Source organism: Cebidichthys violaceus, unplaced genomic scaffold (assembly GCF_023349555.1).
Source record: "Cebidichthys violaceus isolate CVI_PGR_0920_01 unplaced genomic scaffold, fCebVio1.0.p SCAF_7, whole genome shotgun sequence".
NCBI lineage: Eukaryota > Metazoa > Chordata > Actinopteri > Perciformes > Stichaeidae > Cebidichthys > Cebidichthys violaceus.
In genome coordinates, this window is record NW_027176927.1 from 5,101,541 (window position 1) to 5,125,369 (window position 23,829).

The 23,829-nt window shown below is 39.5% G+C and overlaps 5 protein-coding genes across 7 annotated transcripts in view; 1 reads left to right on the plus strand and 4 right to left on the minus strand.

Annotated features, from left to right (window-relative positions):
* Positions 1-447: 447 nt before the first annotated feature.
* Positions 448-4,411, minus strand: ing4 (inhibitor of growth family, member 4). The gene is made up of 8 exons (XM_068736306.1): positions 4,318-4,411; positions 3,784-3,855; positions 2,926-3,092; positions 2,703-2,817; positions 2,477-2,588; positions 2,207-2,351; positions 919-980; positions 448-788 (listed from the first exon to the last, which is right to left on the minus strand). Exons 1-8 carry the CDS (start codon positions 4,352-4,354, stop codon positions 749-751), a joined length of 750 nt encoding a protein of 249 aa, XP_068592407.1. The 5' UTR covers positions 4,355-4,411; the 3' UTR covers positions 448-748.
* Positions 4,412-4,956: 545 nt separating this feature from the next.
* Positions 4,957-11,074, minus strand: nop2 (NOP2 nucleolar protein homolog (yeast)). The gene is made up of 16 exons (XM_068736089.1): positions 10,981-11,074; positions 10,181-10,308; positions 10,023-10,065; positions 9,882-9,943; positions 9,364-9,689; positions 8,858-9,071; positions 8,569-8,768; positions 8,347-8,436; positions 7,881-7,968; positions 7,611-7,751; positions 6,737-6,876; positions 6,550-6,639; positions 6,320-6,442; positions 6,120-6,217; positions 5,887-6,023; positions 4,957-5,795 (listed from the first exon to the last, which is right to left on the minus strand). The coding sequence occupies exons 2-16, from the start codon at positions 10,284-10,286 to the stop codon at positions 5,272-5,274; spliced, it is 2,382 nt and encodes a 793-aa protein (XP_068592190.1). The 5' UTR covers positions 10,287-10,308; positions 10,981-11,074; the 3' UTR covers positions 4,957-5,271.
* Positions 11,075-11,515: 441 nt separating this feature from the next.
* emg1 (EMG1 N1-specific pseudouridine methyltransferase) lies at positions 11,516-13,344 on the plus strand. The gene is made up of 5 exons (XM_068735810.1): positions 11,516-11,692; positions 11,829-11,930; positions 12,307-12,448; positions 12,621-12,829; positions 12,912-13,344. The coding sequence occupies exons 1-5, from the start codon at positions 11,543-11,545 to the stop codon at positions 13,023-13,025; spliced, it is 717 nt and encodes a 238-aa protein (XP_068591911.1). The 5' UTR covers positions 11,516-11,542; the 3' UTR covers positions 13,026-13,344.
* An 818-nt stretch (positions 13,345-14,162) lies between these two features.
* Positions 14,163-19,838, minus strand: kel (Kell metallo-endopeptidase (Kell blood group)). Its single transcript, XM_068735694.1, has 18 exons — positions 19,576-19,838; positions 18,272-18,569; positions 17,890-18,189; positions 17,642-17,763; positions 17,272-17,430; positions 17,093-17,164; positions 16,789-16,977; positions 16,537-16,697; positions 16,318-16,435; positions 16,130-16,225; positions 15,937-16,035; positions 15,766-15,843; positions 15,465-15,571; positions 15,292-15,381; positions 15,122-15,189; positions 14,821-14,981; positions 14,652-14,741; positions 14,163-14,563 (listed from the first exon to the last, which is right to left on the minus strand). The coding sequence occupies exons 1-18, from the start codon at positions 19,630-19,632 to the stop codon at positions 14,417-14,419; spliced, it is 2,412 nt and encodes an 803-aa protein (XP_068591795.1). The 5' UTR covers positions 19,633-19,838; the 3' UTR covers positions 14,163-14,416.
* A 483-nt stretch (positions 19,839-20,321) lies between these two features.
* Positions 20,322-23,829, minus strand: part of zyx (zyxin) — a 15,095-nt gene continuing 11,587 nt past the window's right edge. For all 3 annotated transcript variants that reach the window (XM_068735251.1, XM_068735252.1, XM_068735253.1), the window contains exons 7-10: positions 23,743-23,829; positions 23,274-23,452; positions 22,663-22,783; positions 20,322-22,569 (exon numbers count right to left, since the gene is read on the minus strand). The exon at positions 23,743-23,829 is cut by the window's right edge and continues 83 nt beyond it. In XM_068735251.1, the coding sequence (XP_068591352.1) occupies positions 22,456-22,569; positions 22,663-22,783; positions 23,274-23,452; positions 23,743-23,829 (501 nt within the window). In that variant the 3' untranslated portion in view covers positions 20,322-22,455. The remainder of the gene's footprint in view (positions 22,570-22,662; positions 22,784-23,273; positions 23,453-23,742) is intronic.

Below are 23,829 nucleotides of genomic sequence, written 5' to 3' on the forward strand. Positions count from 1 at the left end.
TTAGAGCCGCAAAGGCAGATATAAATCACAGAAAAAAGGACCACAAAGGCACGTTTTTTTTTGAGGTAGTAGCTGTATTCAAATGATTGACAACACAATCACCCCCTCTCCATTGTACCAATGTTTCAGCTACAGAAATGACAATACTTTTCACAAAATGTCTTACTTTCTATACAGCACTCAATCAAATGTTAAAATGAAATGGTTCAACTCACTACCCACAGGTGACTAATACTGTCGGGATGCAGCATTTGTCCTTGTGTTCTTTTGCCCTCTCCTAATACTTAAAACATAAAACTAGTGTTTCAAGGCTAAGCACAAGAAACTAACTATACAACAAAGCAAAAAAAGTATCCATGGTCTAACTGTTGTTTTAGAGAAAATGTTGTAGTACATATGAATATAGTGTTAAGTATTGTGACAACTTGGAACTGTTAAACCACTGAGGGCAGTTGTAGTGTTTATTATTCACTCGTGAAACAAAATGTAAAAAAAAAAAAAAAAAATCACAATAAGAGCACCAAAAGTAATGGAAAAAATATGTTAACTGTTTAAAAAAACAAATTTTAAATACATTTGTAACCGCTCTTTAACACACACCGCATCAGACCAAGGCAAATTACATAAACCAAAAGAAAAAGCACCAAATGTTAAGGAAGATGAGAAACAAAATGTCTAGTAACTAATGAAGAAATATTCTTCTCATTTTCCATCTGATCTGTGTCCATGTTTTTTATTCCAGGTGTTTTTATTTTCTCTTTCTGTCTTGAGAGCATCGTGGACAATACCTGCATAGAAAAAAGAAAACGCCCAGCATAAAAAAAAAAAGGTTTTAGTTGACTTGAATAAGTAACAATTCACACTTTTTATCAGATGCATTGAAAATTAGGACGGTACATTACAGGCCGGGTTTCTTACCATTTGCCTCTTGGTTTGGTTGTCAGGCCCACACATGCAAAATGGAACCACTCAATGGAGCACTGGAGTAAAGACAAAAATGATTTTCTTCTGTTAAGTATTCCTGCAAATGGAGCACTTAGTCGAGACAAGACGATTCAAAACACAAGACCAAAAGCAGAATCCATCTTTTCAAGGAGAGACATCTCAATACAGCGTGTGTAGTTAGTCATCTGTGACCTTATCTACAGAGGAAGACTCCTAAGCATCTTTTTATATATATATATATATATATATATATATATATATATATATATATATATATATATATATATATATATATATAATGGGAAACAATGTACTTGTACTTTATGTACAATAACAAATATTGATTGACATTATTTAATTTTTTTGCAATATTCTTATTTAATCTTCTCAATTTCAGGCCTGTACCATATAAGTGCATTATCGTTAACCTTTTTCATACTTGAATGGTATTTAATGTTAATGTTATTTAAATAAAAACAAACATAAATCGTAGATGTTTGGAAAGGTCATTCAAATTGCATGTCTTCTGAACTGAATAAATACATCGTCTGTGTAATCAGATGTAATGTTTGTCAGAGAAAAGGTATTTGAGCACATATTTATACAAAAACTGCTTCTTTTTCTTGTAACATGTCATTATTTTGATGGATACAGGCAATGCAAAGCGGATATAGAATCCACAAGGTACAAAATAACATAGAAAACCATGATGTGTTAAGATAGTCAACAATTAACTGTCTCTAATTATTGTCTTTTGAAAATTGTTTGTATTCATCTAACACTTTCTTTGTAGGTATTTTTGTCTGTTCTAGAACCACGTTATGAGCTCTTTTATATCTTCTTTTGTTGCCTGTTTGATTCTCTTTATTTTCTTTATATCTACGGGTTTAGTCAACAACATCACAGACAACCAAAATATACACGGATAAAACATGTTCCACTTTGTCCTCCTCCGCATCGATCTGACATTTTCAGTCCAGATACTGATATTTATAGCTGTCCTTTGGGTATCGGCCAATACCGAGTACCAATACGATACCAGTGTTTAATTAATTAGCTGCAACCATCATCCACCATTGTGTGGAAGAGACTGGGGTCACTTTCATGTGTAAGGCAACATCAGGACTGATGTCAGTATCTCTGCCTCGCTAGACACGCCCCAAAGTCTTGTTTAATGCAGAAAGATTTGGGGGAAATTACAATCTCAAAGGCACTTCATGTGACCACTGAGACTGAAAGGCTGCAGAAAAACCAAACTCACATCAGTGTTGTCACAGCCGATCATCTCGCCGTAGGAGACCTGATGACACAGACAGTAGGTGGGCTCGTTGGGGTCCACGGGCATGTCCAGCACATCAGATGGGTGCACATTCCCAAAGTTGGTGGCAGGACTGTTGAATTCTCCTCTGATGGTGGGAGAAAAGTATCGAAAGTGAGAAAGGGAATAGGGTCATAAAACTAAAATTATAATTTCAAATACGGAAAGTAAACACATGTTCATCACGAGCTAGAAATGAGACACCCAACGTACGGTTGAAGGAGTTTGACTTTCTTCTGTGCAGTCTTAGGACTGCCATCTTCATCGGAGCTCTTCACTTTAGACCTTGTTTTAGCGGTCTTCTTTTCCTTCTGTCTGGTTTCAACTGGAATTACAAAAAACGCTTTTATTATTCCACTAAATTTGGTTTTGGTTACCCTGACAGTCCTCTGTGCAAAATACATATAGGAGTTATCAAGCCAATATAGTGGACACACACCTTTCTTCCCCTTGCTGGAGGTGGAATCATAGTCCGTGCTCTCGATCTGCTTTTCCTTCAGGTCGGCCTCAAACCGAGCCAGGTCGGTGTCAAGACGTCTGATGTGTTTGTCGACCTGCAGGAAAGTAGAATTTCAGCAGACTGATTGTGGCATGATGGGTCTATCTCAATCTCATATTACCCACAGATGTATGGATATTATGTCTATTTCTAAGATACTAACCATTTCATAGGTCTGCATGGCTAGTTGTACTTTATCATCTCCAAACTCCTTGCATTTACTGTAAGACTGCTGAATCTGCCTCAGTATGGACAGCTTTTGTTCAGAGGAAAGAGTCCGCGCATTGGCTGTGTACTCCTTAGCCAGAGAGTCTATCTGTCCCTTTAGATCTAGAAGAGAGACCAGGAAAACTAGGTAAAACATCTAAAACAACATTGTAACTGTTGAGTCAAAATGACCAATGGGATCAAACTAATATTTAAAATAAAATTGGTTAGCATGCATAAACAGCTTATGTTGAGCAGTATGAAGTAGCAAGGTTACTGGCTAGAATATTTAGTTATTTCAACATCACTCACAACTTATTATACTAAATTGACAAAAGTCAATTACTACCTCAAGGCTGGTATAGAGTATAGTATTCTACTGTAGATCAGTGGTTCCCAATCTGTTTGGCTGGTGACCCCTTAAAATTAAGTAATGTGTACTATTGACTTCTCATCACAGGTTAGTTGTGAGCAGTTCAATCAAAGAATGAGTCCTCAGTGTTTCATTTAAAGGATGCTTTTTTTAAGTGAGCTGAAGAGGTTTTTCACAAGAAAGGGGCAAACATTAGAGAGAGAAAACAATATATATACAAATGTTTTTACCCCCACATTTTGGTATTCCTATAATTATCTTTGGACCCTGCAGACTCCCCTTAGGATCCTTTTGGGGACCCCGACCCCTTGGTTGGGAACCACTGCATAGCTCAGATTGTTCAATCATTAGACATGTAGTGTGCTCTAACAGGTCTCTTAAACATTACAGCGGATATTCAGAGTTAAAACCCACAGTTATTAGACAGGTCATTGTTCTCACCCTCTGTGCGCTGATCTAGATCCCTCATCAAATTGAAGTTTCTCTGCAACTCGAAGGGCAAGTTTTCGATGCCTGGTGTCGTGAAGGAGGCAACAAACCGTTAAAGTCAGTGTGATCAACATGAAACAATCACATTGATACAGGCAGGATAGCTAGCTTAATCATGTGTTAATCAATGCTCCGGCTGCCATTAACGTTGGCTCTTGAACTACCATTGAAACATATTGCAGAAAAAAATGTATTTGCTTGTTTAATTAATTCAAATAAAGGTCAGCACGGCAAGGGGCTCGTTACAGTACGTTGTGTTGTGCAATCTCAAACTGCATCCTTTTTCGTTACGGTGAGAAGCGTCAACGGCTACCCCAGCAAATAGACCGAGCCTAAACCCGCTGACCATTGGGAAACGGTTATATCGGTTCATTCCGCACGGGGATTGTGCAGGAGCTGCATCACACGACCAAAGACAAACTATAAAGCGTGCTAAGTAGGATGAAATGTTTTTTTCAGCGTTTAAACGCATAATAAACAGCTTACTGTCCAAATAATGCTCCAAATACATCCCCGCCGCCATCTTAGAAAATGTAAACAACACAGCTTCCGGTCCGAAATGGACCAATCTGATTGGCTGCTTCCACAGACTACTGATATAAAATTGTCAAAAGAAAAACTATATACATTCAATAAATACTATTTGGCATATGGCAACACTCTTTAGCATATTTGAGATGGACAGGATTCAAGATATTTGCAGTCTATTTATGACCCTGTCAAAACTTTCATTAAAGAATATCCAATTACATTCTGACATAATAAAGCATTGAATTATATTGAGAATTACACTCAATATCTGACATTGTCTGACTTTTTACATTATGACTACATTAAGACAGAACTTTAACTCAATATACCTTAATACAGAGTTCTGAATACTCATTTCAATCAAAATATATTAACTTGATATTTAAACATTTTAATTGTAGATATCTGAAACTGGAATTGTGGCTAATTAAAACTAAATTGACAGGTTTAACTACATTTATTGATGTCTAATATGTAAAAAGAGATAGTGAAGTGAAATATATTCAATGTTCAAAGTGTTCCCCCTAACATTGAGCTATACCCATCAAATGACCAGATCTTGACGTAGCAACTGATGAATCAAACAAGTGATGATCAAGGTATCTTAAAAGATTTATTATGTTTCACAGATTCATAGATTTATGGATGTTGTCCCACCCTGCAATTAAATCAACAGACAAACATTCTGGAATACATATAAAAAAAAAAAGAGAGGACCTAACTTAAGTGAGAGCATCGCTAACCAGTCTTAACTCACCTGACATGGGCCTTACAGATAACATCTGGCTGACACATACAGTACAGTGTAGTACAGCACACACGTTTGTTAGGTGAAGGGATCTGGGTCTGCAGGGAAGCTCTACTAAGCTTTTACACAATCTGGTACAATTTATCACGCTGCACACGCCGTCATTCTCCGCCTGTTTTCCCCAACATGTACTTCAACTTTCTGAATTTATTCTTTCCCATTCTGTTCGTTGCCTTTATGGGTGATTTTCTGTTTTTGCCCTGCTTTTTCTCAAATCTGCTCCCCTCCTTTTTGTCAGCCTTTGATTCTTTCGTGTCATCAGCCGTCTTCACCTCTGCCCCTTGCACACTCTCTCCATCCATCTTGGCAATCTTTGCCTTTTTTGGTCCAGCAGGTGAGTTCTTCTTGCCTTTTGGCTTGATGTTTGCAGTTTTTGGTCCTGCAGGTGAGTCCTTCTTGCCTTTTGGCTTGATGTTTGCAGTTTTTGGTCCTGCAGGTGAGTCCTTCTTGCCTTTTGGCTTGATGTTTGCAGGTTTCTTGGCTGCTGTTCCATTGGCTTGGGTTTTTCCCTTTACGTCACCTCCCTTCCCGGGAACAATCTTCTTTGTCTTGGCACTTTTGGATGGTTTCTCTCCCGGAGACTCTGTCACAGCTGTCGCCTCAGGAGCATCTGTATTTTCTTCTTCTACATAAATAACAGACAGAGGATGAGTTCATGTTTAACATGTTAACTAACATGATAAAAGTTAGTAAGTGCTCGGAAGAGAAAGTGTTACCTTTTCCTGCCATCGCAGTTGGAATTACATTGGAGAATTTCTTCAGCTTGGCCACAAAAAACCCATCCATATTGTGGGAATGAGGGTAAAATCGTCGAGACAGTCGCATAGTAGGATGGAATCTACGTTCTTTGAACCTGAAACAATGGAAAAACAAATTTAGGGTTGAAGATCAGAGTAGCTGCCTTTCAATAACTAAACCATTAAGCGAAACACAAGTTTATGTTATTTACCTGGTGAAGCCTTCCTTGCCAAAGTCAAGTCCAATGGGAACTAATTTGACATTTCTTTTCTTTAAAGCGTAGTCCACCACCCATTCATTCTCCTCCACCTGGTGGAACACATTTTGATCAGTACCCAAACCTCTTTTCTAAATACTCACATAGAACATGTATACCTAAGAATGAATTAGCTGCCTGTACAGTGTGCATACCATTATTGAACATGTGCAGTAGACCAGATATCCTCCTGAAGAGGACTCGGCATTGACCGAGTCAATGGCAGACAGAATCAGTTCTTTCTGCAGGTGAGCAGATCGCTGGATGTCGGCCTCGTCCTAATAAGAGGGTGGAAGACAAAAAAAAACAAAAAAAACAGATTAAACACTGTTCAAACCAAAAGAACATGTTTGAGTGCATACGTAAACAGTGAAGGGTGTTTTACCTTGCTGGTCTTCACAGCTGGATCTTTAGCAATGACTCCTGTGCCTGAGCACGGAGCATCAAGCAGTACTCTGTCGAACCCACTCATCACCTGTGGGCAAACCGTTTTTCAACAGGTTAGCACACGTTATAAAACTCTAGGGGTAAACCACAGAGATTATGTTTTTCTACAGATGTATGAACGTCACCTTTGGGAACTGCCTTCCATCATAGTTGCAGATAACAGTGTTGGTGACCCCCAGGCGGTGGATGTTGCCCACAACACTCTTCAATCTGTCAGCGTTGGCGTCATTAGCCACGATCATGCCAGTGTTTCTCATCAGCTGAGCTGAGGGTGGAACGTTCACAAATATCGTTAAACAGATTTATCTTGCATCTAAATTACAGCTGAAACAAAAGCTATTGTAATTATTTAATGTTCAACGGTCATTGGTTCAAGCTTCTCAAATATAAGAATTTGATGGGTTTTTTATACATATATGGAAGAAAACTGAATATCTTTAGGTTTTTGATGCTGGTTGAATATAGAATAATAAGGAACAGTGTGTAGCATTTAAAAGGATCTATTGTAAGAAACGTAATATAAAATTAATAATTATGTGTTAATCACCTGAAAATAAGAATGTTTTTTGTTCATTTTGAATGAGCCTTTTATATCTCATGGAGCGGGTCTTCTTCACGTAGCCAACTGCCATGATTCTACAGTAGCCCAGAATGGACAAAACAAAACACTGGCTCTAGATAGGGCCATTTGCGTTTTCACGTCGGCCACCAAAGTTCTCAGTTTTAGTTGGTTGCAATCTGCAACCTCACCGCTAGATGCTCTAAAGACTACACACTGCCCCTTTGAATGTCATGTTGCGTTCTAGTCAATTAAAAAGGGCATTTTTCACAATCTTCTGACATTTTATAGACACAACGTTTAATCCGTTAACCAAAAAAAATAATCAGAAGATTAAACCTTGATGAAAATAATCATTAGTTGCAGCTCTAGTCCACATTAAACCATTTGAAACACCTTCTAAACTGAGTAAAACAATGAATAACTGCAGCACATCTTACCAATATAGGTGGTCTTGCCTCCTGGAGCTGAGCTCATGTCCAACACCAACTCTCCCTCCTGTGGAGCGAGCGCCATGACAGGCAGAAAACTGGAGGCTCCTTGCAGCATATACTGACCAGACAGATACTCTGGGGTTGCACCTGTTTTAAAACATGGAAAGAATTACAATTATAGCTTGTGTGGTTACAGTTGGCCTCAGATATTCACCACCAAAAGATCGTTAATAATAGCATCGGTCAGATTGTTGATGTGAATGTGCTGAAACGTACCAACAGGTACTGAGGAGTCATAGATGACCAAACCAACTTTAGACCATTTTCCCAGTGGATCAAGGTTCACTCCTCTGTTGATCAAGGCCTAAAACAAGGAAAAACACAGACCAGAGTTCAACATATGTGGACTTGAAGGCAGCATTTGACAGAAGACATATTAGTCAAGTCATTTGATGGGGGGGTTCTTGTGTTTCGTGGTGGTTTCTGACATACTCAAAACTAAAGCCAAACAATCAACATTGGTATAGTTTAATCTTCCATTTATTTCTGCCACTTGTTTTTCTACTCGGTGTAGTTTTTGTTTGACTAACTGCAGAACTTTCCTTGACTTAAAGTGCTGTTAAATCCTTAAACAGATCAATTATATTACTACTATATTTTTGCCTCTTAGTGAATTGACTTGCAAGAAATACTGCAACGCACATTAAGAATTTTAAGAATCTCTCCCACCCCGAGCAGTTACCTGGGCAAGATCCCTCCTCCTTGTTTTCAGTGTGTTGGTCCGAATAGTGACGGGTCTCTGAATTTCATTGGCCTCAAGGAAATCAACCAGCTGTAGGCAAGAGAGGAAAACATTTACAGTCAAGAAATAATTTCACTCAACACACATTCTCAATCATGTTTTGACAACAGCAACATGTTCAAACTATGAGAAGAACATCACAATGTCTGAGAGATCACCCACCTCTGAGAGAGGGAAGATGTCCATTAATTTCTCAATGAGGAAGTGGTTGTAGCTGTAATAAGTACAGAGATCCTTCTTCAGAAGAGAGATGTACTCTGATCTTTCTTTCCCCTCTTCTCTTTTTGTAGAGAAATTACAAAGGACATCGATGTTGTCCTTAATTCTTTGATAGATTGTCTTCAGGTCCAGGGGAAGGATGCCTAACAACGCAGATGAGGAAAATGATTTAGACCTATTTTGCTGCTTTAAAAGAGAAGAATCTTTTTGGAAAGAATTGTAAGTCACTCACCTTCCTTCTCACTTTCCTCTGCACCAGGTAGCCTAAATGTATCCATTTCATCCATGTTGGCTTGGACTGTGTCTTCCTCATCCGTGTCAGCATCTGATTTCTTTTTCTCTTCACCACCATCTTCATCGTCATCTTCATCGTCATCCTCACTCTCTAGACCCATGGTTTCCTTCAGCTTTTTCTCTTTCTTGGCTGCACGCTCAATGGGAAGAAGCTAAATGTGGGAAAAAAATAAAAATAAGGAAAGTTGTCACTAAATCAAATTAACTGTTTACTACATTAACCAGCCAACACACTCCCGGATGTTGTTGCCACACATAATGACACAATATATCAACCGTGAAGTGGGAGGAAATCAATTAGGGATTGCATGGACAAATTAGCGGTTTTGGCCAATAATTCAATTTTAACAATTTAAATCACAATTGTAGTCAAATTTTGAGTCTTAAATACAGAGAAACAACAAAGTGGTGGCTGGCAAAAAGTTATAGAACAATTTTACTTACTTCCTCTCCATCACTGTCTTCTTCCACTGCTTCACCACTGCTGTCATCAATCGCACCATAGTCATCAACCATTTCATCATCCTCATCATCCTCCTCCTCCTCCTCCTCCTCCTCCTCCTCCTCCTCCTCCTCTTTATTTCCTAATTTGGCACCCTTCTTTCCTTGGTCCTTTCCTCCCTTCTTCGTCTGTTCCTGCTGCTCCTCCTCCTCGTCGTCTTCTTCTTCCTCCCAGTGTTCATCACTACTGTCATCATCATTTTGAGGTTCATCAATTTTTCTCTTCCTCGTTGCTGGTTTCAACCATTTATTGTTCTCATCAGTGAATCCTTTAGGATGAAAAGAAACAGATAATAAATACCACATACTTATTCAGTGATTAAAAATAACTTTAGCAATAGTTCAAAAGGCACATCAGTTGTAAGTCAAACACACAGTTAATATGTTCCTTCTATCCAGGTGCTAGGTTGTAATTATCTGCACTTGTATATAGAAAACAGCACAAACACTGAAGTGGATACCTTTCTTGGGCTGTTCCTCAGCAGCATTGTTAGGCTTTTTTTTCTGGACTCTTTTTGCGGCTCTGTAAAATGACAATATGAATGAGTAACTTGTAAACAGAGTAATGTTATTTTATGTATAATAATCAGTCATCTTCTTACCTTTTCCTGCCTCTACTTGACAAGCGTTTTGGTGCCGTTTCCTCTGCAAACAGAAAAGAAACACTTTGAAAAACAAGCCATAATGATGCAGTTAGCAAAAACAAGTGCTTCTAAACTTCTAAAGTTAATATGCATCTTTATAAATAGCTGATAATCACCATCAGTTATAAACTTGGGCAACTCAGTCTCGGCTCCTTTCTGCTTCCTGGATTTTCTTCCCGGACCTCTCTTCACCGTGCTGGTGGGATCCAATTTACGACCCATGACTCCTAGCTACACAGACACTCTGAAAAAGACAGGGAAATAATGTTTCATCATTTACAGTCAAATCAGGATATAAGAGCTTACCTATAATATTTTCTTAAAAACAAAGATATTGTGGTCTTTGGTAGAAGACAGCGGCACTCACGGCAGTTATTGGAGAAAGCAGAAGTCAGCACATTATGTCAAAAAATGTCAAACAGAGAAACTGTCAAAAACTGTTCTCTTAAGTAATTCAAATGGATCTATAAAGACTGAGCTCTGGGGGAAACAGGCCTGCAGACCAACTGTATGACATGAAGTCACTTGTGATCATTTGTAAGACATCAACACTTCCATGGGTATCTCATTTAAAAGTGATCAAGAGGTAGGCCAGATGCAGTAAAAAAAGAAAAACGGTCTCACACGTGACATTTTTTGGTACTTTCTACAGATGGTATTTTACATGGATTCAAAATTACATTCCTGGAGACATACGTACCCTAAATGTTATATTAGAATGCGTTCAAACGCTTTTCATTAACAGTGACATAGTACTGACAAAATAAGCTGTAACGACCAGTCAGACACAGAACATTAACGTGAGTTGACCCAACTCCGCATGTCGTGTTTGCTAGTTAGAATTACGATCTCAGTTATTAACTGACTGCCTGAGTCTTTACATAATTATCACATCAACAATCCTCCACAAACTCACCGGTGAATCTGTTCCTCTTGATCAAACTTCTGCTCGTACGCTGTAAGATTGAAATACCCACACGTGAATTTTCCTTCAACACGTTGTGGAAGAACATCCGGCGCACATGAGTGAGGTCAGGATGGTGCCGATGGTGGTCTGAGCGCGCGATTGCACAAATAAAAACATTTTTTATATACATAAAATAATAATAACTTTAATAATAATACCTTATTTATACAGCACTTTTAAAAACATAGTTTATAACGTGCTATAAAATAAATAAAAAAATATATACTGTATATATAGTTTTTTATTTAGCAAAATCATTTTGTAAAATCAACAAATAAAAATAAAACAGAAAAGCGACGACATCACATAAAAGCCAGTCTGTAAAAATGTGTTTTAAGACGTGATTTAAAAGAGAAAATAGCACGTTAGTACAGTAGTGCCATAGATTTTAATCAGTTAGCTATATTAAATGAAAACATACGCACTTATTTGTTGTAAGACTCGTGAACGCGCACTTTTCTTTTTTTTTGCAGTGACGCACCTACTCTGCGACAATCCAGCCGAAGGCATCATGGCGGCCCCTAATGAGAAGAAGCGTGGTCTTGAACATTTGGACGAATATGAGCCAAAACCTGCCAAACATCTCCGCAGCCTGCACGACCGCATGGCAGACAGGAGGCTGGTTGTTGTTCTGGAGGGAGCGTCGTTAGAAACAGTCAAGGTGAGGCGTCAGGGTCGTGTTTGTTTGTTGTTGTGATGCAGCCCCCTGCCTCCTACCAGTGGAAGTGGCGTCAGTCACCATACCTTTCTTTAACTTGAGCTAACTTTACAGTAAGTACATGTTTTGTATTTCACAGGTCGGAAAAACCTTTGAGCTGTTGAACTGTGACCAACACAAAAATATAATCGTCAAAAGTGGAAGGAATCCGGGACATATAAGACCTGACATCACACATCAGGTAAGCGCTCAGTAAATACAACACTTAACATCCAAACTCTCAGAAATATAGACCAGCTTCGAAATCTCAATGTTGTTCTGTGTCTAAAAATCAAGTCATTCTTGTGACCTGCAGTGAATTGTAATTTTCATTTCCAATACAGTACAATGTCAAATTGTCTGTTTTCAATCCATATCAGCTATTTGAAGCAGTAATGGTATCAATACAATTCTATTGCCAGTATTTGTTGAAAAGTATAACTCTATAATAGTGTTGTTGGTCCTTTTTTGTCTTTGTTTTTTCGTTTTCTTTCTCTTTCATGGCTGTGTAGTAGCTAGCAGGTTGTTGTTTTTGTTTTTTTAATAAATAACTTAAGTATTTGATTTCCTTTTACCAGTGTCTACTCATGTTGATGGACAGCCCACTGAACAGGGCAGGCCTGTTGCAGGTTTACATCCATACAGAGAAAAATGCCTTAATAGAGATCAACCCACAGACCCGCATCCCAAGAACCTTTACTCGCTTCTGTGGCCTTATGGGTAAACTATTCATTTTGAATGCTTTCTGTGTACAAACTATATGTTTATGAACTGATGTTTGTCTAGGCAGAGTAAAAAACATTCAGTCACCTATTTTAGTGTTTCATGTCCTAAACTCTTCCTCTGCTTAGCTGATCTCCGGATCATTCTTTCTTCTCTTCTTGTATCTTAGTTCAGCTGCTGCACAAGCTGAGTGTCAGGGCTGCTGACGGTCCTCAGAGGCTTTTGAGGATGATTAAAAACCCGGTGTCTGACCATCTGCCTCCCGGCTGCCCTCGCATGTCCACCTCCTTCTCTTCTGCTGGAGAAGCCGTCTGTCCTCGCTCTTTGGTGCCAGAGGGACCGGCTGCAGTGGTGATTGGAGCCTTTGCACATGGAGCGGTAAGAAACGGCTATACATGATAGCTTATTCACCGCTCTGAGCATCAAATATCTGTTACACCAATCTCTTTGTCTTTATTAGGTGAATGTGGACTACACAGAGAAGACGGTGTCCATCAGTAACTACCCGCTCTCTGCGGCACTGACCTGTGCTAAGATGTGCTCTGCCTTTGAGGAAGTGTGGGGTGTCCTGTGACAAACAGTCAATAAACTACTGGTGTTGACCTGGCAGAGACAGTAGAGTACATGGACTTTTTTTTAATGGACTAGGAATGGATATGATGTCCATTTCACCAGTGATGCCGCATGGACCACAGACATGTATCCGGTTATACACTGAATGTGTATACTTGTATGATGGTGTTTGGCCACCATGTGGGGAAAAAACACGTTTCTGTAACAAGTGTTCCTTTTTTATTTAGGAGTGTGGCTGTATTTTATACCATTATCAATTGCACCATTTACTGAGTTTTGGATAATCAATCAATACAGTTGCATTAAAATATTTGACTAAATGATGAGTGGTTTTCTTTCATATAGACTAAATATTCAGAGGTGATAAAGTACATGGATTACCCTGAGAAGATGGAACCTATGTGTACAATAAAAATAAGACGATAGGAAGTCATTTTCAACTCGGCAGACACATCAAAAGAAAATATACAATTTCAAATTGCTTGAAAGGTTTTAATTTATTACTGCTCACCATAAATTACTCTAAATGCTAATAGTAGTGAGCTGTTTTTAATCTTGGCCTCTGGGATGTCTTATATGGATGTCTGTTTTGCTTTGGTCAACGTCTCCAGGTCCTTCGTGCGGTTTCTTCCCTGCTGGCCTTGGTGATTTTCCTCTTGCTTGGGGTGTCTTCCTTCTTGGTTTGTGTGATTTGGCTGCTTCTCTGTGAGTCTTTCCTTCTGGTTTGGGAGTCTTTTTGGCCTGTCTGTGACTTTTTCGCTCATTTGGAAGATTTGCTGGCTGTTTTTCCTCTTCCTCAGTTCAGCTTTTGAATTTGGGGATTTCAGACTGCTTGTCCTTACTGTGTGTGTGTGTGTGTGTGTGTGTGTGTGTGTGTGTGTGTGTGTGTGTGTGTGTGTGTGTCAGATTTTTGTAGAAAATAAAGGATTCAGAATGACTGTTTTAGTATTTCCCTGTGCGGCTTCTTTGTCTGTGGCTTTTTTCTGCATTTTTGTTGTTAGCTTATTTCATGTTTTCAGAGAAATCTCAAAATCTCTCCAAAATCCATATGGCCTGAATTCTTTTCTAATAATTACTTTGTTGTTTTTACCGTGGTAGCATACAAAGTGAGGTAGATTTGTGAAACATGAAGTGAAAACAGTTTTTCAAATGTTTATTTTATTAACATGAATATGCAGCAGTGTGTACAATCTATGGAAATCCAAACATATCTTAACTACTGATACAAAACAAATGTCAGGTTTTTATTTACCTGTACATAATCCCACCATACACACGTGTAATAATGATAAACTATCTTTGCAACAACGGTTTGTAAACAAGCGTTTTGCCAGATAAATCCATAATAATAACTACAAAAACAAAACCTGCTGGTCTTCAGAGGAGTGGTACTCAGCATGTTTGTAATGAATGCTGCTGGGTTTTATTGGGGCACTGCAGACTTGTAGGACACAGGTCAGATTTGGCACAAATCACTGTAATCAAGAAGGAGGGCTCCAAGGGCATACATTTGCTATATGGGTCTGAGTCACAGTGAACCTGGAAAGGGAATATAATAAAAGACATGCAATCAGTAGCTGAGAGGAAAGGTGATGACATTTGTAACCTAGTAATAGAACCACTGTACCTGTGAAAAAGAGGTGAGAAACAGACGAGTGTGTGATAGTCCTGAGATGGAGGTGTCATTCGGATGGTTCTTTAGACTCTGATGATAAGCCTGTGGAGAAAAAATGTGGATGTATGAGCTTAAATGTTGTTATATACACAGAGACGAAAGCCTGAAGATTGCTGCTCACCTGCAATGCTATCTGCAGTGCAGAATACTGCACCCACAGCTCCTGCTGCTGCGCTGCTGAGAGAGAAAACACTCCACCTTGGCCCGCTTTTTCTGTCACAGTGAGGTAGTGAGCCCACACACATTCCCCCACAGCATGCACCATCTCACTCTGAGAGTAAACTACAACACAACAGACAGATTCTTTGTGAACGGTCTGTAAGTTGAGTATAAAAAAGGCAGTTTTGATATCTGAAAAACAGTTTGTTATTAAAGCGGCATGCGTATATAACCCAAACATGACAAATATGAGCTTCTCTTACCATCAGGCAAAATCAGGTGGAGGATATCTTTGGCGATAAGGAAACCCATCACACCATAATTCATTGCCCTGTTTAGAGATAATACAAAAAGTGTGCTATAATGTTCAATAATAACTTGTGAACACGGGAAAATCCTTTAAAAGTCTTTTTAAAATCAGTGTACACTTTACCTAGGATAGGTAGGATGGAAGAGAGGAGGGATAAACATTCCCATGGGAAAGAGGAGCTCATCACCCAGGAGAAATGGCGCGACAGACAGACTGATAGAAAAGAGAAAAGACTAAATACATGCTGAAAACATTCATATCAACTCTCAGCTTTAAGAACAGAGGCAGACACTTACATATCAGCCGCCTCTGCCTTCTCAGTCAAGAATTGACTGCGTCTCTTTTGCCACAAGGAAAGTGACTGGACATAGTTGGAGAAGAAGCTATTTGTGCCGACCGTCACCTGGAATCAAAACGGATTAAAATGAGGTGTTTCACATTAAATGTATAACAGTTCCGTGCAGCACAAATTACATTAGAAAAGTGTTAAGCGAGTTTGGGTGGGGTTAGATAGGGTTAAACTCACAGCAAAGAGGTTTAACCAAAAAAAGAGGTGACCAGCTAATTTGTTAGAGCCAATGGAGGTCTGTAATGTACCTTGGAAAAAAGCAGGTCAAGCTCAACCTCACTAGAGATCTCCTTTGTAGTCCAAAGTCTTGGAATTAAAGACTGAACCTGGAGGAGGACAGGACATTTTTTTTTTATATCAAAACAGCATCAAAATGCTGTTTCAGGAAGTACAATGACAATTCCTGCTTCACTTCTTACCTTTTTCAGGACTAACTGGAAAGACTTCTGATCTGTCCATTTGAGTTCATGTAATTTGGACTTGAAGGAGGTAAAGATATTTTGAATAATCTCCTCTGCCTGTTGAACAATGAAAATTTTAAATACACATCAGCCCTAAAATTAAATCGGTACACAATTAATTATGTCCTAAATCACCATGATGGCCACTCACCTCTCTGTGTGCTGTCCTTTTACTGAGAAGGTGGGTAAGAACTAAGTCAAATCCTCTCTCAGTCTCTGATACACAGTGTTTCCAGCGATCAGCTACCTGGTGAAGAGGCCCAGGTGACTCAACAAACCAACTCAAAGGTGTCATCTTTTTGAAAAAAAGTACAGTAGGCCTCGTCTGTGTTGACTCACCTCTTCAGCGTCACCCAGAGCCACAGACAAATTCTTTGCCGTTTCAGAAAACCTGGAGTCTAGAGCAGGCATCAGGGTGTGCAGCAGACTGAGGACCATGTATGTATGAACAGGGCCGCTGAGTGGATTCAAATGTGGCAGCACATGGTTAAAAAAACAAAAAAAAACAACAGGAGAAGTCTATACATGTTTGATAATGGTTTGTGTCACTAACAGTACCTGGTGCTCAGCTCATGCTTGTTCAGCCATTTGCCAATGATACGGGACATTTGCACAATGTAGGGTGAGTTATGCAGAAGGACATGATCATCTTCGATGAGTGGCAGTGGATGGAAAGCGGCCTGCAGACAGCCCAGCCAATCAATGGCAGGGGCCTGTTTCTGTTGGCAGATTTACATAAAGAAAGTAAATTATTGCGGCGGTTTCAGTCACAGTATGTTTGTATAGCGACACATTCCCTTCCTCTTGTACCTGTAGTTCTCTGATGGTCATGCGCTGATAAAGTTGTCCTTTCGACAGGCGAAAGTGCAGAGGTGCAGCAGCCACGGCGAGCTCAGAGGACAGAGAGATGAAGGTGCCCACGTGGATCATGCTGCTGCTGGCCGGGGCCCCCAACAATGCCAGGTACCTCTCACATGAAGCCAAGAAGGGACGTAGCGTCTGGATGAAAAGAGACAGGAGAATGATAAAGCAATGCATTAGTGGGATGGATGAATATTGTTTATTCATTAAAAGACATTTCTTGAATCAATAGTGGTCTGGCTGAGTCACCTACCTGAGTTTTAGCTTGAGACTTCAGTGTCTTGCTGTTCCATTCAATCGGGATTAACAGATCTGGCTGATCAATCTGTTGACAGAGGGGAGACTTGAGTTAAAGCATTAAGATGAAGCCTACTTTGCCATGGCAGTGCTCCCACCAGCATGTTAGGACAAATTACTCTAATGGATACTGGCCTGTATATATCTTTTGGTTGTCCCGCGGGCAATTTCATTTGGGTCTTTGCCCACATAGAGGTTGAAGAATGGAAAGGTGGCGTAGTCTCTCATGAGCAGTCTCAGGGTGGAGTTAAAGTCGGTCTGATTCCACTGGCCTGATACTGCCCAGCCCCCTAGCTGCATACAGAGAGAAATAGAGACGGAGATTATGTACAATCATTGTACGTTAGTGGAAGAATACATAATGTCTTTGTGTCTTGTGTTGAGATTTCATGTTTAACTGACAAATTAATACCCCCTAACCTTTGCAGCATCCAACATTTGACAACCTTTCTATTGGGATTAATCAGCCAAAAGCTCACAATATAAGGGCATTTAATTATCTCACTTTCTGAATGAGTGCGAGGAAGGGCTCTGCTCCAGCTGTTTCTATGGATTTGGTGTCCAAACAGGAATGGTAAAATCCTTTGGCCTTTTGCACTGCTGTACTACCCGGTCTGTTGTTTGATTCTGAAAAACAGAACAAGAAAAGACACGATTCAGACAGTATAATATAATAAAAAGAAATAATAATAAATAAAGCAATACAATGCAGAGTGGTGTACATTAGAGGACATTTAGGTTGCACACTACTACCCAAAATCTCCCTGAGATACTGCAGCAGCACTGTTTTTCTGTCCGGTATTTCCTCCTTTCTCAGTCCTCTATCGTCTCTCTCTTTACTCTGTCCTCTCCTCTCTGTCCACACAGCCTTTTCTTTCTGGTTCTGTGGATGTCCAGGGATGCCCTGTCCTCTTTGCCTCCCCCCATTGTCTGGTGAAAGTATATCAGAACCACAGGTGAACAAGAAGTAATCGCAGGGCTGCGTGAAGGGATCAGCAGCTATGGACAGACGGGCCGAGGCCCACTGACAGGCTGGGGAGAGGCATGGAGTCACTGTGGGAGAGAGGGAGAGAACAGTCAAAATGGCAAATTCTGAAACAATGTGTCATTTTGTTGTGTTTCTCTGGAGGCCTACCTTTGCCTGCCTGGATATTGCTATTTTGATGATTATAATGCATATAGTAAACAAGTCCCAGAATGGCACTACATAAGGAGAACCCCAAAAGGAGGCGAAGCAGCCTTCGACGATTTATCCACACTGGCTTTTGCTGGTGCTCGGGGTTAGACTCTGACAGCTGTGGCTCAAGCTGGAGCTGCGATTGTTGATGGGTGTCGGAAGGATCTTGGGTGGGGAGTGACAGCTGAAACAGAGCTGGAGGCTGGAGCCCCCTCTCAGATTCTGGCTGTGATGATGGCTGGACTGATAGCTGAGGCTGGAAGTGAGCAAGGGAAACAAGAATGTAACTGGGTCAAACTAAATATATATATATATATACGTATATATATATATATATATATATACGTATATATATATATACGTATATATATACGTATATATATATATATACGTATATATATATATATATATATATATATATATATATGTATATGTATGTATGTATATATATATGTATATATATATATATATATATATATATATATATATATATATACACATATATATATATATACATACATACATATATATATTTATATATATACATACATACATATATATTTATACATATATTAATACATATATACATGCATGTATATATACATATACATAGATATACACACACAGTCATTATTTGCTGCCACATACAAAAGTGTTGAGTTCAATAAAAGTTTGAGTACGAGTACAGTCATTAACTGGTCATGTCCCATTACAGATCTTTAATAGAACTGGGTCCACAACATCACCACAAGACTCAACAGGGATTTCTGGTGTCCCAGAATCCTCTGATCATTCACCTCTCCCCAAAACACATCCATATGTACGCAAAGAACCATTACTTTCACTACTGCTGGCTTGTAAGAGCCCACTCAGTTCAGAAAGTAAATCTTAAGATTAAACAGCATAACTATAGTATTTACTTAGATACCTCCACTGATATCTACTTCCTAGTTCAGTAGAATCATACCACATGTTAATATCACTGGCACTGGTCAGCAGCTTGTTTATGAGCAACATGTTTGCTGTCTACTCATTTCCAAAGTTACTAGAAAATGCTGATACAAACATCACCAGTTTGTATTTTGCAACACAAAGCACATTGCAGACCTCAATAAACCGTATAATTTGAATAACATTTTCCAGGAACATAGATGGCTCTGCTCCACTTTTCCACATTAGCTTCACAACCATGTGAACATAACAAATACAAACACAACTTCATAACAACACAGTCAGCTTTTAGTTTGTTGTAAAGATCCTACCTCAAGCTCTATTGGAGTTTCACTCATTCTTAGCAGATGGATGGTTGTCTTTTGCATTTGATGTTTCCCATGTGCTCCCTCCTCCTGCTGTCCCTCCGTCAAACAGCTGTCATCTCAGCTCTCTATCTCTCTTCATCACTCACTTTTCTCCTCATCTGACACTCTGATAAAAAACAACCCTGCAGGCTGCGCCTTACTCTCCTCTCCAGAACACAGATAATCAAGCAAAGACTATGATTCTGCTCTGGGACATGCATGTGGATGTTTTGTGGTTCGTGAACACGGGAGAAACTAAACATGAAGGCTCCAACTTGTATTTTCATTATCCCCACCTGCCTGCAGGGTTAGAGGCTTGAGAACAGAAGGCGTTGGCTGGTACATTGTTACGTTGCAATGAAAGAGGGCAAGCACTTCATGGAAAGTAAACACTCTCAGATGCACGCGCGCACACACATGTTCGCTGTCGTCACTATCAGTGTAACACATGGCTGTTAACAACTGATAGAGCGGTTTAGGGTCCTGGAGGTCATGTAACAGTGTAGCACATCATTGATTCTGGGAGGAAACATGTTTCATGGATGTCACATGGAGGCCGACCAGAGAGAAGATATAATGGTAAAAACAAATATGACAAACTCAAATTGTGTGTGTAACTTTACAGTGCCTATTTACACTGCATACACCCTTTCATGTGTGGCCAATCTATGAAATGGTACAGTTGACAGTTGAGAAATGAAACAAAACCATTTGGTATTTAGCATTCTATTTATTTCTTTATCTTTTGATACAGCCAAAGGGGGGGGGGCTAAATAATGTTTTTAAACACATACACATTCACACATATCAAACAGGAATTTATTAAAAAGTTATATGAAAAGACAAGGCATCTGCATGTAATACAATAGGACATAACACAACAAAAAACGCCAGATAAATGCAACCGTAAAGGCATCATCATACGTTTAAAAATCACATAGTGATGACAAAGGCAGAGCCACAAAGGTGGAGTAGTTGGTGCAAACAAAAGACATAATACTAGAAGAAATGCCACCACCACCTACACAGATAGCATGCAATGCTGAATAACTATTGCCATGTTAGTCATTCTGGTGTTATACTGCACCAGGCTCGATGCAAGCACAAGTTACAACCGTTTTCTTATTGTGGAATGAGTTTCTGTAGCTGCAAATAAGGCTCAATTTTAAAGGAACAACAGGATACAATAGTGGAGAAGGCACATCTCCAGGTTCAAAATTTAAACAATTAATCTTAAGCATTTATGAATGAAATACAGTACAGTAAGATAATAAAATAGTATATAACCAACATGATCAGACTTAAGTACAAAAGATGAATAATAGAAAGAATAGTGGTATTTACTGTAATAATAGAATAGATCAAGACCAGAAAACTGGGCTCAAACACAAAAGAGGTGAGAAAAACATACATGGAAGTCAAAACATTGAACCTCAAGTAACTGTTTTATTAATCGTAATCCTGCCAACAGCTTTGAAATATTTGGTCACTATGTTTTAACATCTGTTATTTAAAACTCTAAGCTAACGCCTCTACTGATCTATTATCCTGCTTTAATGACAGGTTATTTTAGTACTGGTACACATACAGTATAACCTTACTACTTAATAAAAAAAAGATCTATAAATGATATTATTTAAAGCAAGGGATTCCAAGGAAATGCATATCAAAAGCTACTATTGTGTTTCTAGATGGTGTCTACCAATACAAAATTGATCATGTGCGGGAGCTTTAGAGTCAAAGTGACACTTAAAGGCTATTTTATTTCTCTATGGAACTGTGCAACGGTCACATGATAGGTCCTGCTTTCAGCCATGCAGCTGACATTTATAACCATGGTTTTTTTTTGTTTTTTCTGCGATTATGCGATCCCTGGAATGGATTCTGTGCTCATCTTTTCGTTCAAAATTTGTGCATCCAAAAAGCATGCATCTTAAAATACACTGCTAAATCAGCTCCAGACCATTATTGAGAGGAAAATGGCTGCTTTTTGTTCTAATCTTGCCCTTATACAGTCTGTATGATCAAAGAAGAGCGAGCAACAAGACATATTTCTAAGCATGCCTGTAAATGATCACATTCACATCACAAAAAACTCAGAGCAACATTTACTGTTCTTATCTTTTTTGCAGTCAACGTTTAGCCCTAGATGACTGTAGAATGCTGTAGAGTTGGCTGATATAAAGCACTTTCTAGGCAGGAAAGCATAATTAACCATGCTTGCAGGCACAACAACTGCCAAAGTGTTAACGATATGCTCTACCAACAGCCAACCAGAGTGGTGAAATCTGCAGAGTGGTCAAATGGGAGGTCTCTGGTACTCCTCACCCTATGGTAACAATCTGTCTCAGTATCATCGCTATAATTACAATGCTCATAGGGAAATAGACCAGCCAGTCAAAGTCTTTAGATGGAAATATCTCAGTTTATGGTGCTACTAACAAAGAAAGGCAACTTTATATTCATCAGACTGTTCATTTGCCCAAACTATTCTTGTGCAAGTTCTGCTGGAAATGTAAGCGTAAACATAGAATTGGCACAAAAAACACGTTCTAGTACATAAAGAGGACTAGACGAGAGATTGGAGCGTTTGAGATTGGGAATAAAAGATGAGGGGAGTTTATTTCAATGCAGTACATTACTTCTGCACTGAAGTGAACAAAGATGAGGGAATACTACACTGTATTTGCATGCAAACATACCTTTTCACACTGCACATTCACACTCACACCTGCGCACATATACTGAATACAGCCCTGTTGCAAAGGCAAAACGGCAGCTGAATGAATCCTGTGCTTTTGGATTTTGGTTCATAGTTAATCTGAGTTACGCCGCTTCAGCCAATCACTGCGCAGCTTGCTTGGCTCGCTGGGTGTGGCACTTCATGCACAGGATCCTACCATCCAATGGATAGCAGCCATTTTCATCCGCTTCTATGGAGAGAGGGCGAGCACAATCCTACAGGACAAAATACATTGAATTAATTAATTAATTTTGTTACGTTTTAGGAGTTATAGAATACACCGTGTGATGTATGAAATATGCTCTTACCTCACAACGGTAACACTTAAGGTGGAAGTTCTTGTCGAGAGCCACCACTCTGACGGTCTCCTCGCTGCCCTGGGCTGGAATAATGGGTTCATTACAGCTCACACACAGAGGGGAGAAACGCCTGAAACACAAGGGTGGAGAGCTGGCTGTTAGTTGGTGACCTTCAGCATATTCTCACACATTCACACTCATATTGAAGGAACCCCAAAAGCAATATATTCTAATGAAACCAAATCAAATTTGTTGCTTCTCAGCCTGTCAACTAGCAGTAGTGAGGATTCATTGGTATTATTTATCCACAGTTTAGGAGGCTGTGTAAACTTTTTATCAGCAGAAGATAGAAAAACAAGTTTCCATTAGTCTAAATCAAGTGAGGATTGCTGTTGCTGCCTCCTTCGTCTAGCACTCTTATCAGTAATCCTGATAGGTAAGATGAATGGGGTCATAAATCCAAACACTGCTGAAATTAGTTTGTCCTCAAAACACATCCCTGGACAGCTAATGCTTACTTATACACACACATGTACTTTTGGTACATATAAACTTATCTCTTCATCATAGGAAATGACTGGAGATGTAATATTTCCTTATCATCAACAGCCAGTAGCTACCTGTGGTAATCCTGGACACAGTAGGGGTTGTTGTTGTCATCAGTTATGAAGGGCGCCCCCTCAAGTGTGCAGGAACAGGTGCTGCAGCGGAAACAGTGGGAGTGGAAACACTGGCCCACTGCCTTCAGCACACGGTCTGTGATCCTCTCCCCACATCGGGAACACACTGCCAGAGAACTCTGAGGAGGAGGAGCAGAAAGGTTGTATGCTCGCTGTGTCAACATTGATCAGCACAATCTACACACTTAAGGTGTGCGCTGAACACTTCACACTATTGGTGTTCACTCATCAGTATGCAGAATGAAGAGTGCACTGTGTCCATTACACAGAAATGAAACATAAAACAGCTAAAATGCAAGTAGCTACAATGAATGTACAAATAACAAAAGACGTTTCAGTGAACAACTTTATGTGTGAGCTTTTGGTCTTTTTTGCAGTGACCATTAATTAGCTCTGTGCGCGTCTTTACCGTGTAGCAGTCTTCACACTGAGGTGCGCCATCCCGGTCATAGAACTGCATGCCCTGCAGGGGGCGATGACAGCTCATGCAACAGAA